The 15,604-nt window shown below is 42.6% G+C and overlaps 1 protein-coding gene across 6 annotated transcripts in view; it reads right to left on the bottom strand.

Moving 5' to 3' along the window:
• Nucleotides 1-283: 283 nt before the first annotated feature.
• Nucleotides 284-15,604, bottom strand: part of mical2b (microtubule associated monooxygenase, calponin and LIM domain containing 2b) — a 58,862-nt gene continuing 43,541 nt past the window's right edge. For 5 of the 6 annotated variants that reach the window (XM_037106858.1, XM_037106856.1, XM_037106859.1 and 2 more), the window contains 12 exons: nt 10,771-10,932; nt 9,519-9,569; nt 7,907-8,022; nt 7,337-7,567; nt 6,965-7,140; nt 6,087-6,469; nt 4,837-4,910; nt 4,655-4,744; nt 3,258-3,351; nt 2,510-2,618; nt 1,871-1,944; nt 284-1,776 (listed from right to left, as the gene is read on the bottom strand). In XM_037106858.1, coding sequence (XP_036962753.1) covers nt 1,556-1,776; nt 1,871-1,944; nt 2,510-2,618; nt 3,258-3,351; nt 4,655-4,744; nt 4,837-4,910; nt 6,087-6,469; nt 6,965-7,140; nt 7,337-7,567; nt 7,907-8,022; nt 9,519-9,569; nt 10,771-10,932 — 1,781 coding nt within the window. In that variant the 3' untranslated portion in view covers nt 284-1,555. Of the gene's footprint in view, nt 1,777-1,870; nt 1,945-2,509; nt 2,619-3,257; nt 3,352-4,654; nt 4,745-4,836; nt 4,911-6,086; nt 6,470-6,964; nt 7,141-7,336; nt 7,568-7,906; nt 8,023-9,518; nt 9,570-10,770; nt 10,933-12,329; nt 12,605-15,604 lie in introns of those variants that run through there. The other variant, XM_037106861.1, reaches the window with a different exon arrangement.

Raw genomic sequence — 15,604 nt, 5'->3', positions numbered from 1 at the left:
GTCACAAAAACAGAAAGAGTTTGTTTAATTAGTTTTTATCTTTCTCTTCTGATTGAAATACTTCCCCAAAACTACATAATGCACCTTTAAAAGACTTACGGGGTGGCAACATTCCAGCAGGTAAGAGCTACAGGCTAATATCAACGTCTCTCAATATGAAAATGATGTCACAATTTCAACAATAATTAAAATGTATATTTATTTATTTTCCATTTAATAGACTTGAAGCAGCATAAAACCAAAACGTGTCAAGGCATAACAGACATTTTTACAATTTTTATCATGAAAACATAACTTATTCTGAATTTAGTGTTTGTTAATTCACAACACAAACAGACAAAACATTTAAAGCCCAGGGACTAAATGAGAAATGCGGTTTCTTGACCAGGCATTTAAAAAAAAAAAAAGTAAATCATGTAAACACATTATTCATCTTCTCAAAAGGGAGCCGAGCCTGTCATTTTGACTCACAGCCCACACACTAGGTTAAAACGAGCAAAACAAACAGTCACAGTTGAACTGACAGTAGTTAGTCACAGACTTATGTTGAGCAGGAAACTGCTTTATATGTCTTGAACCTCCAGCCCCGGTCAGAGATCTCACAGCAGGTGGATTAGGGCTGGGACAGGTGTATGACCAAATGTGCAACATTCATGAAAGTCTCGACCTGTGCAGATTCCATTTTCTGCTGTGTGATTTAGTCCTCAGTTGTGTTGCATGTTGTGTCACGCAGCCACCTGACAGAGGGACGTCTTACGACCTGACTACAGATATGTGGCAGGTGGGACTCTCTCCTCCTGTGTTCAGTGGTGTAGATACTCATTTTATTTTACAGTGTTCCAGCACAAAGTGACAATATAACTATATTAAAATACGGACAAGAGCGCTCACACTCGCATACAAAACTACAAAGTGATCTCTGGATTTATGACACAAATTTAAAAACATGTCGTGCTGTGCAAAACACTAAAACAGTATTGAGTCATTCCATGTGCTATCCAGTGAGGCCATACGGGGTTACATTAACAACAAATCCGCCACAACAATTCCACTCTTAAGGCAAGCAGATGCATAAAGCAGCTGTTGATTAGGCAGTCAGTTTGGTTTGTGAGGTGCGCCAGCATTTTACAAGGCAGCCAGTCACATAATTAGAAGTGGTTAAGCATACTGAACATCCAGTTTGAGGTCAGTGTCAGCCTGGGCCGTGACAGATTACACTTGTGAGCACAGAGGTCAAATAACCTTAATGGCAGAGAAACGGTAATGTCTAAAGGAAGTCATTAGCTCAGGCTCCATTTCCATCCTTCCTCCTCTGAGCTCAGCATACCAGCACAGACTCAGACCAGACGAAGCCTCGCCGTCTTCTTCAGGGTGAACGAACACAGACACTTTCGTGACTTTTCCGTCCTCACCACATTTTCTACATTTGTAGCTTCATGAGAATTAGCCAGACAATAAGTATTATGGTAAAATTTCAACCTGTGTTCCTTTAAAATAGTGTTAGATAGAGAATCACAGTGCTTCTCCATCCATCCTGCTCCTCAACATTGAGTCTTCACTCCAGCCTCTCCTGCCCCCAGCTGTCATCCGCCTGGGCCCAGTGAAACTCGTAGCCCTTGGACAGCACGAGGCTCTCCAGGTCCTTGTCCTCAGCCCTCTCCTTCAGCCTCTGCTCCTCCAGGATGGAAACCAACATGTCTCGTTTCTCCACCGTCCTCATGATCTCTGACAGCATCTCCTGCTCCTCCTGCAGCTCAGAGGCGCTCTTCTTTGTATCTGCAGTAAGACGGATGAGAGGAAGTTAGGAAGAGGTTCATGTATTACTCTATCCGGTAATTAGATTAGGTTTGTGTCTGTGCTCAACCGTCACCTTCTGTTGCCATTCTGTGTCGTAGATCTTGCTGCAGGCGGCTCTGCGTGTCCTCCAGTTCAAGCTCCTGTGCGCTGCAAGGGAGCAGAAAATTGGGTGACCTCCACTGGTGAAAATTAGGAACTGCGACAGCTTCGACATCAAATATGTTGTCCAATACAAGTCTCTAAAGGGCAAGTTCACCCAAAAATAAAAACGGAGTCATTATCTTCTCACCCCAATGCCAGCATAAATTTGGTGATTTATTTCCATGTAAGTTGCCAAAGTGAGGTATTCAACAACACAATAGTGGAAGGCAACAAAGACATCATGAGTTGGAGGATGGAGGATCTGTTCAGTTGTCAGACTATTAACACCATCAGGCCTTCACACTTGCTTACCCCTACACACAAATGTCCACCTCCCCCCATTCCGCCTCTGTAATTTTCATACAGATGGCGAGGCGGAATAATGGCGTAATATTCCTGCCAGTGTGAAAGGGGCTGCTGTTTTGCTGTATACCACCAGGAATGTATTGGGGAAAATGTAATGACTTTCCAGGTCTACATCAGCAATGGGGGTGGAGAAGGAAATGACACCATTTTCCTTTTTGGCTGAGCATATCCTTAACTCCATGTGTGAGCTAATGTAGTCACTTACAAGATCATGAGTTCAGACTCATAGCGGGCCAATCTGTTCTTCTCCAGAACCAATTTAAACCAGGACTGATAGAGCTGGGCCTCGTCGCTGTCATCTGTCTGAGGTGACTCTGGGAGAGGAAGAGCGAGGGAGCAAGGACGGAAACAAAGGGAGGAAGGTCGGAGAGAGAGAGAGGGAGGGATGGATGAGGTTGAATGTGGCAGTGTGGATGAGGGGGGAGGAGGCAGGATGGAGAAGAAAGAGAAAAGTACTTCAGAATTCTTCATCAATATTGTAAAGCCATTACAGGAAAAAATAATGATGGAAGAAACCCTCAACCACAGACACACACACACACACACACACACACACACACACAAACACAGGCCATGTGCTTTGCTTCAATCTGACAAGACCTCACTATTCACTGGAACACAAACAAAGGCCTGTACTGTAAAAAGATGAAGCAACAATGAAGTCTCGCTGTCTATTGTGAGTACAGCCATTAACTGTAGAGGCTTTTAACCAGACCAGGATTACAAGGCAACGCTTTTTTTTCTTAATGGTCACAGAAGTATGAGCACAGGGAAATAGAGGAAGAAGAATGAGGCTTTCAGAGTGGAATTCCATTCAGCTGTTTTTTTTTTAGTCTCACAATGGACCAAGGTGTTATTCTTCAGTTCTGTCATTAAAAGTAGCTTTGTAATATCTTATTCAGGCTAACTGACCTTTCTAAGGCGCTAGTCAGTGTGCGAGTGTTGTTTGGTACCTGTTTCTCCTCTTATGATCTTTTCTATGCCCACTCCTCTCTCCTCCAGATCTCGCTGCTTCTCTGCAACCTCCTCCAGCTGTCTTTGGATGGCCTGGAAAATGCAAAAATAGGATATCATATCACACAATCAAAGGAGAAGAGTTTTTGTCTGGGTTTTGAGATACCTCTCTCTTGACATTTCTACCTGCACCTCTATGTCAAGAAGGGGAAAGGAATTTAGTTTGTGCTGCTTAGAAAGAATTCCAGTGCAGACTATCTCGCTCTTGTCCACATTACTCTGGATAATCCAGAGAGCGCACTGTCAACAGTTTTTGTTGGCAGCATTCCTTTGCTAGATACAGTGAAGTTATCATTCAAAGGAGCACATCAGTTCTGGAAAGAGATGTTGCCGCTGTTTTAAAATGTCATTTTTCCATGCTGCGAGCGCCGCCAACAATATTTCATTCACCTTCATTGCCTTGAGGTCATGGCAGAAATCTCAGAGACATACAGTTGGTCTCAAAGACTGGACAATGGAGGAAGCTATGTGCACGGCTGGATTCTACTAGTACATATTGCTAGTATTTTTGACATTTTGGGAAATTTCCTTACTCACTTTCTTGCTGAAAATGAGCTGAAAAGATCAATGCCACTCTCATGTGTCTGCGTTCAATATGGCACTAGGGTTAACAGCTGTCAAGGTAGCTTAAGATAACAGTGGAACCAGGGGTAAACAGCTAGCTTGCTCAGTCAGAAGGTAACAAAATCACATTGCCTGCACTTCAAAATCTCCCTAATGTCCCTTATTAACATGTCATATTTTGCTTGATTAATGTGTACCTAATGTTAAAATGAATTATGAAATGAGTACCAGGTATGGTCGCGGGTCGGACCACACCCATCTTCGAACTTTGGCTTTCACTGTAATCTGAACTACACACGTGTGAAGTTCAGATCAAAGTTATGGTTGTGACATTATTGGACTGATAATCTTATAAAAACATTGATCCCGCAACAAAAGGTGTCTCCAGGAGCATATTTTGCTATGATGACACACACACACACACACACACACACACACACACACACACACACACACACACACACACACACACACACACACACACACACACACACGGTTTCCCAAAAAGTGAACCTGACATACAGTAAAAGATTCACAGCATTCATATTATCAGAAAAAAAGGAGGCTGAAGAGTAATTACATCGCTCTACTGAAACTGAAGAAATTGATCCAACCGTCTAAGAACTTTTTCAGTGCAGTCAGACTCATCACACTGAGTGGACACTGTGGATTCTTTTTTCAGTCTAGAAACTGAGAAATGCATTGTACCGAGGCCTTGGACATGTCAGCAACATTGAACCATTTGTTGGATCATAATGGCAGAGCAAAGTACCTGAGCTCTGTGAAGCCTCTTCAGCTGTTCTCTTTTAGCCTGCTGGGCGATCGTCTTCTCCTGCTTCCTCCTCTGCCTCTCTGGGCAAAGCTGGAATACAGAGTACAGAACATTTCAGCAAATGTGCACACATGCACATACGGTAACTATTCCCCGCATTGTGCTGCCTTTTCAGTACAAACCGTCTGATTGGATGTCATGTTTTCATCTTCATCTTCGCTAGAAGAAGACCGTTCTAAATTTTGCTTGGACGAGGCTTGATTAAAAAAAGAAGGACAAAATTAGAATAGCCGAGTAACATTTAACACTTTAAGCATGTGTGAAAGTGCAGAACAACAGTTTTAACGCATAACTTATCCGTAAAACGGATAATATTTAGTGATGAGAATCTATCATGACACCTGCTGGGATAACAGCTTCATTAAAAGCATGAAGGAAGCCATTCTCCTGCTTCCTTCTTGCTGTTACTCACTGACTTCAAGACAAACATCAAATAACAGAGGCAAAAACCACCAAAATGTCTGACCTGCATCACTTCTCAATGAATCCATTAAACCAGTTGGTCTGAAGGAGTCACACTGTGTATCTGACAGCAAATAAGCAATTACTGCAGGACAAATTGTGCTCTGCAGACTTTTCTCTAATCTTGATTACTTGATAATTTTACCATTTGAGGCCTTTTAAAACCAGAAGAGTAGTTGGCAAGAAGACACTGTTTCACATTGACGCTAGAATCTATCAAAACAGAACAAAAGTAAGTAAGTAAGCCAAGATGGTCAGAGCTGGCTGGCTCTGCAGGAAGGAGTTGGGTGCAGAGCTGGAACCTCTGGGAAGAATTTAAACACCTAGACTCACGTCAGGTTCCGCTCTGATCCGGAGCTGTCAACAGGAGGACAGTTCAGAGATTACTTATAACTTGTGGGACTAGCAAGTGGAATTATCTTCACTGCCGTTTATCAACCTCACTGCAGCAGTGATCCTTGGACGTGACCTCTGTTGTCAGGTGTCTGTGGTAAATATAATACAGGTTGACCTGATCTCAAACACAGAGACACACGCGCCCTCAGTATGTGCCGTTGCACCGCATTTTTTACAGCTAATGTACAGTAAAGTGTTGTGGCTGTTGGGGGGTAAGGCATTTGACTGTGCGGTCAGACTCTCTGGAGATGTTGACTTTCAGCTCTTTGTTTTGGTTTTGGGGCCCAGAAGCTGTTTGAGTTGGTTCTCATCACTCTTAATATTGTCATTCTCAGACACAGCCTGCAACTGTTTTCAGCAAAAAAAACCCTGATAAACCAAATGCTTTGCTTCCTATATACTGATTTAATGAGATGAAATCATGGAAATGAGATGAAATTTCAGTTTCTTGTACTGCCCACCCCCCCAAGTGGGCAAAAATGCAGGCTTAAAAACATCACTGCACTGCACTAACCTTTGTTCCTGAGGTTGGTGAGTATGGTCCTGATTTCCTTCTGCACCTCGTGGTCCGGCCCCTCACTTTCTGAATCCTCCCTCTTCCTCAGCCTCAGGGAAGAGAACAAGTTGACCCTCCTGCGGGGCAACGAGCCCGTGTCGTCAGAGAACACCCCTCCGGAGTCCCTGCGACCCCTGAGGGACACCTGCTGCAGCAGCGAGGGCAGGTCCTGCCCGGCCCCCCACGGATCGGCCCCTACAGACGCCCACCGAGCTTCGCGCTTGCCGGCCCTGTTCTGGTCTTCCGATGGCTCTTGAATGGTGGTGCTGAAGAGGGCGCTAAAGTTGAATGTTCCTTCTGACATGGGCCTCTGTTTTCGGGGGCCGCCATGTTTGGTCCTCCTGGTAAAGGAAAAGACAAATCATGATATAAAACTAAATGTGGGTTCCCTTAACATGATAATCTGGAATGTTTTCATGTAAATAAACATCTGTTAAATCACTATCTATTGCCGAATTAGGTAACACAGTGATGACTGAGACTATGGCCCACTGATGAAAGCACTTCCATTTGCTATAAGACCAAAGATGTCCACTTGGTGTCGGTGGGGACTTTCCTGGAATACAGTTAGTGACACCTTCACCCAGCAGTGGTTGATCGGCCAGAGAGAGCAGGTGGTTAGCATGAGACTTAACAGTTGTGTTTCTTCTGATCTCGGCTAGTGCTGGGAATAAACGGTTAATGTTACTGTTTACAGTCATGACCGCAGAAACAAGGAACAGATCGATAACAGCGGACGATGAGACTTTTTTCGCTTTCACGTGGTCCAAAAAATACTTCTGCTGCTTTAAATGCGCTGCTTAAACTTAAGTATGAACAAAGTATTTTATACAAACATAGGGACTGCAGTGTTGGAGCCACTGGAGGGATTGGTCACACTAAATGTCCTCCTGAAGGCGTTGGCTATGAGCTGGAAGGCTGAGGGGGGCGAGGCAGAGGTTTGGCTCTGGGTTTGTTCCCCTTCCTGGCACGAGTCTGTCTGAGGCTTATCTGCTTCTGTCTCTGCTTGTACCTGATAAAACATCAGAGGACAGGAAAAAATGCGGTCAACATGATGTGGAATTAACTCCTCTTATGTTGCTCTCATCGCAGTCTTTGGACCACTGCATTATACTGTAGAAGGCAGCAGATAAAGAGCAGAAAAACATCTCATGAGCAGGCTTATTCTTCTCGAGAATATTGCCGGCTTAATAAATGACTAACTGCACCTGGTCTTTCTGTTGAAGTGGGTTTTTGGTCTTTATCGCAGGTTCCTCTGGCGTGACCAGGACGTCCCAGTTCAGAAGCTTCTGTTTCTCCGACAGAGATATCATCAAGCGTTTCTTTGGGATAGACGAGCTGCCGTCCGTCTTTACTGCGGCCGCGCACTCCTCACTCCTCTGACTTCCCTCTGAGGGATTCTGGGTATTCGCCGACATCTTGGAACTGCTCTCTGAGCCCTGAGAGAACAAGCAACTTGTCAGTGCACGAAGTATTGAAAATATCAAAGACACTGATCCCAATAAAGTTATGTAACTCACAATTATAATATTTCTGTAGGGTGCCTACAGGTAATTAAAATTTTTGTTTTTGGGGAGAAAATTTCAATCAGAAGGTAAAGATCTTCATTTACTGAATTTATAATGAAAAACAAAGAAATGTGACAATGTGGACTTCGATGCACCAATTTCTTTATAAACAGATAGGATAACAAACCTATAGACACCCTGTGTTCTACAAGTACATTTACATATGTGGTGTTTATCTGTTAAATCTAGAATAAATCCCACATAACACACGGTTTCTGCCGCAATGATCTCCTCAAAGTCAAAGTCGGCTTCAGGGACAGTCTCTGGTCCCTCTTTGTCCAGCGGCCAGCTCCTCTGGAAGTGCTTGATGAAGATCAGAGGGAAGGCTGTATGAGGGCAGAAAGAACACTCTCAGCTGTTTGTTTCAGAGGGATGCACTTCAGGTGACACCCGGCTCACCCCAGCTCTTCACAGGAGGAACTCTGTCACACACCGGTATAGGGAAAATGAATGATGGCTGAATTCCATTTAGCTGCATCAGTGTTAGGGTCCTGGTATTTTCATGCTGCCTCACTGTCACATCTCACTCAGACACTTGAAAAGAACAAGGCTATCTTTAATATTATCGCCTACACCTGCTCAGACAAGTCAAGTGTCTGCTGTGGAGAAGGTCTTCAAAGTTCGAATGGGGCTGTAAACATACATTAACATGAATCTGTCATGTATTCAAAGACACACAGGATGGACAGACCGTGAAACCATGTGACCATGTTGACCTGACCATTCGCTAAATCACTGTGCAGCCAACTAATTGTTATCCCAAGTGTACAGATGCTGTTTTGAGCCACAGTGCATTGTTTATTGAGCTCATTGAGCAAGAGACTCTGCTCTTCCCTCCACCTCGGGAAACCACAGGAGAAATATATCGAGGGCGAGGCTCACGCGCCATGCAACAACTCCTGCTGACTCGGCACTACGGGCCGCCCTACGTGTTATTATAGGTTCGAGTTTGATAAGGAACAGAATATGAGAGTACGTTTAGGGCATTTAGCCTGTGTCCAAAGCGATTGTCACAATAAAGACACCACAGCACATCACCTTTGATAAAGTAAGAATGAAACAAAATAGAAACAATTATCAAGCCCTCGTCTGAGCACAGTAGCTGCTATTTATCAAGCATACCTTATAAATAGGTGCTACGATTTAAGTGCTAAGGGTAGGAACATACAAGCGCATTTACGTTTTTTTCTCTCTATCAGCTATGTGGTCCTTGCCCTGACAGACATTAACTAAACTGTGTGCACAGATGCGTCACCAGTAACATAACAAAAAAAAAGAAATGCATGGGCAACAGAGCAAGGCTGATCTGGATGAAAATAAACTTGGAATGTTTGGTCAGACAGGAACCAGTAAACTCCTCCAAGACCTCAGGGAAGTTCACCGCCATACTGTCTATGTGCTTCAGAGAACAGTACTGACCTCTAGTGTTGTTCATGCTGCATTACAAGAGCGATGATGCCTGCACTGACCTCAGAGGCATGCTCGCCGTACACACTGCCTTCCTTTGAGGACATTTATAACCTCACATGCTTGTATATATAATTATAAACTTCACATAAACACAAACACACACACACACATTCACAAATCTGATTAGTGTGACAACCCTGACATCTCTATCAACTGTTGGTGAGGCCACATGAGAAATCAATACTTACTGACATGATTTGGTCGAACGGAAGGATTATACTTCACGAAACCAAATTACAATCAACCCAGCTGTCCGTTGTCAAACAAACAGGCCAGGCACACGCTTCAGGTCTTAATCAAATCTAAATGGAAGCTGCACAGACGAGACAAAACAAGAATCAGAGGTACTCACTCGCTCTAATCTTCCGTTTCCATCGATTATTCTGTTTGGTGCTGGAGCGAGCTACAGAGACGGAGGAGAGGGAATAGGTTAGAAGTTAGCATGCTTACCATCAGTACCACACTTAGGCATACAGCATGTCACATGTCAAGTGATTCATGATGGCTAAGTAAGTAAAGTATGTATCCTGTATGACGGAATTTCAGGTAAATTCAAGAGTCTCCAGCCAGCAGCGGCACTCAAAGGCACAGTGGTGCTTAGCCTTAGCCCTGAAATCAGCGTGCTACATGAAATCTGAACATACCGATCTTCAGCAGCTGTAATGTATGCCACGTTCAACATTTTAGTGTAGCGTGTTAGCAGCATTTGCTAATCAGAGTGATGGGATGATCATTATATAAAAGTACATCATTTAACCTGATGATTGATCGGGTCAAAGCGAGTGATTAAAAACCACCCAGAACATCACTGGTACCAATCTGACTTTTTCGTTTATCAATTAGTATGTGCCACTTTTTTTTGTGTGTGCATATGTGGCTTATACAATTAGAGCAGCTTTTCATTACAAAATCTTGTCTTGCATAATGACAATTAAGCTAATCCTGAATCTTGAAAAGTCAGAAGATCCCCACAGCTTCATACTCTCAGTGCATTTCATACTTGATGGTGGTGCTAAATGCAAGGTCACATGATTGCGAAATCACTGTCATTAACCCTCCATGTATATGTATAAGTGTGCAGCTGGACAGATCTTTAACTAAAAGACTGAATGAGGTGCCAGAGAATAGAGTGTGTGTCAAGTATATTTAGAGAGAAGTCCAGATTTTCTTCTTTATAGCTTATTTATAACCAAACAAACGTCTCTTTCGCAGCTAAGTACACTAGTAAGAGTGTGTGGACAGGTCACTGAGCACAGGAAAACTCTGCTGCTGCTGCTGCTCAGATAAAATAGCAAACAGTCAGCAAATTGTGGGAGGAACCTTCGGTTTGTCAGCCGCACCCGGATCCATCTCCCAGACATTAGCAGGGGGAGAAACTCCAACACAAACACACATGCTGACGCAGGAGGGTCACTAGTTAAAGTTCAGCCAGTTTAAGATTCTCCCTCAGGGAATCTCATGTTTAACAGGGTCTGAAAACTCATTTGTGCGGCACAGTATCTTTTTTAATATAACATCCTTTAGGTCACTCCACCAGAAAGTGTATTTATCCAGTGCTGCATATTCTGGGAGCTTGAAAACGGTACTATGGGAGCCACACTGACCTTTGGTGCTTTCCTGAGTTTGGCCCTTGGCCCCTGCAGCGTCTTGTGCTTCGGGTTTGACAATGCAGGAAGCATCCAGAGCTTCAACTGCCATCTCTGTGTCTTCAGGAACTCTTTTCTGACCTTTATCAAGCTGCTCTGAATGCAAGCTGGACGCCCCGCCTGCAAACAAAAAACAGTGTGTGGGCATTAAGCTTTAACTAGCTTTGAATTCCTGTTCAGCTAAGTTAAAATTAGCATGTAGCTCCTTTCATGCATAAAGGCTTGCTTGGAGTCTACGTCTGCTCAACAGGTAAACACTTATTGTGTACTATATCATCATTTTATATCACCTGAAACATCAGCATAGCATGCTGACAAATGGTTTTACAGGTAGCAAATGTTCCTTTTAGAGAGCAAACATTACATAATATACTATTCAGTAAAAGAACTTGAAGGGGCACTATGTAGTTATTTAATATTTATAATATCAATTAGGTAACAATACAAACTCAGAAATATTTCTTTTCCATAAGTGAATAAACAAGCTGTTCTCAGAGAAAGATATGGTCCCAGTTTACTAGAAAGGTGGCAGGGTCCGCCACACATAAACAAAGTAAGTTGTCCTTCTCTTCTGATTAAATTTCCTTCCCCAAAACTACATAGTGCACCTTTAAAGAAACTATATTAAATGAATAAAGTTTCCACTTCCAAAGTGTGACACATGCTGTTAAAAATGTTCATCCCTACCTGCAGCACAAGCACTGACACATGACACACTGATAACCGTACTCACAGAGTAATGAAGTCAACATTGTACAGAATGTTTCCAAAGGTGATTCCACGTGGTCACAGAAATGAAAATGTCTCAATACTCCATTTGTGTGCAGAGTTTTCACCTTGGTTTGGCTAAATGTTTAGCAGAAGAATAGCCACAGGAGAAAAAACCTTCACCGAATAATACACAGAGACCGAACGCAGAGAAAAGGGATAGAGCAGACCCAAGCTGACAGGAGGAGCTGACACTGATTCACTTCAATTCTGTTCAGCTGGACTTGAGTGTAGTTCAACAGTTACATTTAACTTAGCTCAACAGTATTTTTTTTTTATTTTTATTTACAACGAAGCGTTTGCATTTGACCTAATGTTTATACCCATTCTTCTTGTTACATTTAAATGACAACTGTCTCTTTTTTCCCATTGGAAGCTTTCGATTATGGCCAAGCTGCTCGAGCTAACTGCTGTGCGCCTCCCTTTGAATCCGCTGCAAACCTACAGGGTGGTTGGGCTTTTCATCAGGTGTTACAAAGCACATGTTATTCGTTGGGTTAACAAAAGCTGTGATTGGGAACATGATTTGTGTGGGTGATATTAACTCACAGAGCACAGAGGTGGGGGACAGATTTGCAGTGTCGGAGGCCTATCGATGAAGTTGTTAATCTTGTGGTTAAAAAGTATGGAAACATCGTGAAACCTAACCATTACATGATGGGATCAACCCAAATCTGGACTGTTCAATCACGGCCGAGCTTTTCCTGGATTTATTCGACTGATTTGCAACAAAACCACGAAGCAAATTATTTATGTACTCAAATCGATTTATTTCTGAATGTATTTACAGCTTATAAATATCATAAATTAAGCAATTTTACAGTAATTATCAATGTGGAACAACAAATAACAAAGCTTGCAGGCTGCTTCAAGGCTCATTATGAACAAAACTAGGCAAAATACAGAATACAGCCAACAAACGTATCTGGCAGTGTGCAAAAAGCTGCTATAAGGGCTGCTGATCTCAAAGCCTAGGTACAGGAGAGAGACCTGGAGAGGGGCTCTGAGGGGGGGAGGCCTGCTTCTGAAACAGAGGGAACCACAGACAGACCACAGACAGGTGGACACATTCGTTATAGTCAAACGGGCCCGACAAGAGGGGAGGCTCATGATGATGATGATGATGCATCAGAGAGAAAAAGCACATTCGGGGGGCACTCAGGTGGATGTTTGGTGTTAGGAGGGTTAGGGAGGAACACAGCACAGCATGAGCGTTAGTGGGGTTAGCTCGGATTATGTGACACCAGCATAACACGGAACGACTGAGGTGAACAACAGGTGCTATGTGTGTATCAGTTAATCTCTGTACTGAACGTTTTGCTGTGCGCAGTCAGGTCTGATTCAGAAATCTGCTCGCTATGATCTGTTTTGGCACTGAGGGAGCTGCTCAGTCGCGGTAAGCTTACACTTTGTCAAATATCAGTCTTAATGCATAAGCCTTGCTACATATTATATACCTTCCCTTTTGGCAGTAATTTAATGGGAATACGAAAAACAACAGTGAATCAATCCGACTAGCAAGTACTGTTAGTAGCCAAAGCCTGAATTTGCTTACAGAGCGCTGCAGGAATGTATCCAGACCCAGAAATCAGTCAGCATTTTCCACTTCCTGTTCCCTCGTCTCAAAGTCGAGGGGTTTATTTTTTTTAATGGGTTTCATACACTTAAATATCATAAAACTGAGTTGGTCACAGAGCTTATTTTGTTGAGGGAACCAGGGTGATGCCAGCATGGTGAGCCCATGAAAAGACATCATCCCTGCACCACTCGTTGTTGAGCTCCAAGTCTATGAATCTACAGTCACAACAGCAGCTTTGTGAGGCTGTACTGCTAATGTCAGTATGCTAACATGCTGCTATTTAGCAGTTATAATATTTACGTATAACACCTTAGTTTAGGGAATGTCCCTAATGTTGGAATTCTTATATATATTTCAATGCTACACATAACACCTATACCAACTCCTCAAATGCAAAACTTGCAAAGACTTGTGCTGGTTTGTGATTGGTTAATCTGGGTTATATGGAAGAGCGGGTGAGCTACAAAGACAGGCAATGCAAAAGCAACGCAACAAATCTGATCGCCAAAGCCGGCCAATCGTCACCTTCCCCGCTGGCAGGAATCAGCCAATCAGAGGATGCAGCATTGGAAACTTGAAACAGACTGAACAAAATGAAGTGAACGGAAGAAAGGGGAATGAATTTGGAAAAAAAGGAGAAAATGAACAAGATGTGGGAAAAAAAAAATGGAAGATGGAGGATGGAAAGGAAGCAGAGTGCTCAGAATACAAGTAAACAGACTGTTTAAGTCATTACATTTAGACATTACATTGAAATGTGGTGCTTGGCCAAAAATACTATAACAGTGCATTTTAAGAATGGACTCTAATTCTGCACAATTAAAGCAAATGATCACAACTTAATTTGCCTCCAGCCTTATTTACATTTATGACATAGAAAATGAAATAAACAATAAAAAATTGAAAAAAAAAAATTGAAAACAATGAATACAAAAAATTATTAAGTGAAAAATGTTCACTGAGTCAGGAATATTCAGTTTTTTGTCGATGTAACTGTTTAAAAGCAAATATGACTGATCTTTGATACGGCTCACTGTTTGTGGCTTATACTGATTTTCATTAAAAAATTAACCAAGGTATAGATCAGTCTAAATTAATTTCAAAAGGATTTTTTTTTCTGATTTTAGAATTACCTCTTGTAACAAGCAGAATTAAAAAAAACACTTGAAAACAAAGAGTGAAAAATTAGAAAAAATTGATTTCTAAAGGTAAACAAACCATAAATAATGAGCCTTAAATATCTCACATTAGATCAGTCAATTATCTTCAACAGAATCCATCAAAGTAAGACACTAACACCGAGAACAAATGTCATAATTCAAATAACAAAAGTATTTCCTGAAATGATATCAAAAGCAATAATACTGTTTTGGCATTTCCATTGCACATCTCTGTGGTGCAGAGTTAAGGTGCAGCAGGCAATATGCAGAGTCAGTGAGACATCAAACCCTGTGTGGAGCTCTGACACGTCACTAGTTCACTGAGAGGACGCAACACCAGCCTGATGGCTTTAAAGGTTAGAGTCAGAGGGCATCTTCCAGGTTACTCTACTGCAATTAACTGGCACATTATAAAACTGATTCTTACAGACAGCCAGTCTGGACTGCAAGGGGTAAATGTTTAACATCTTGGGACAATCCGATTGGTTCTCTTCAGACAAGAGGGTCAAATGACACTTACACACTGTTACATATCATCTGGTGACAGCTGTGTTATATGAATGTAATTATTAACAGCTTTAGGTGTTACAGCTTCAGCAGCCTGGAACAAGCCCATGTGAGTCAGAGATGCATTCAGCAGGGTACAACACCAGGAGACCCTGACAGTCAACAAACACGTACCAGGGGATCTGAGCTCATTATTAGCAAAGCCACAGGTTCATAAGGGCTGCAGCATTATATTTATGCATCACCCCTGAAGTGAGCTCAGCATGTACCATTTAATATTTAAATACACAACATAGTCAGAGCACCTATATGACAATTTGCCCTAAGTTAGCGCTTTGCTGTGCTGCGCTGCGCACCAGGCACTGAATTTAATACAAGCAGCAGAAGCTAATTATGTGAAGCACTTTTACAGCAACTGTTGAAGTTACTTAGTCAAAAATTTTGACTTCAAAAACACAAAACTAAATAAGTCTGGACTCTTGGAATGTAGGAAATATTTGGTTTCAACATCTCTATATTACTGAACCACTGATTCATCCATTTTGGATTCTGGGCTCTATCAGGCCGACTGGCCCAGCCCTTCCTACATGAACTGGTGAGCGGTGAGCTGCTGCTGGGCCAGCTGCGGCTCCTGGTAGATCTGTCCCAGCACCTCGTGCATCATGCAGAGCAGAGGACAGCCCAGGCTCAGCAGCTCATACAGGAACACATAGTCATGTGAGTAGCTCCTGACGTGAGACCCCACAGCTGTGAAAGACTCACACACACTTCCAAACAG

The sequence above is a fragment of the Acanthopagrus latus genome, chromosome 8 (assembly GCF_904848185.1).
Source record: "Acanthopagrus latus isolate v.2019 chromosome 8, fAcaLat1.1, whole genome shotgun sequence".
NCBI lineage: Eukaryota > Metazoa > Chordata > Actinopteri > Spariformes > Sparidae > Acanthopagrus > Acanthopagrus latus.
The sequence above is the reverse complement of the archived record's forward strand: the minus strand, read 5'-3'. Positions and strand labels throughout refer to the sequence as shown.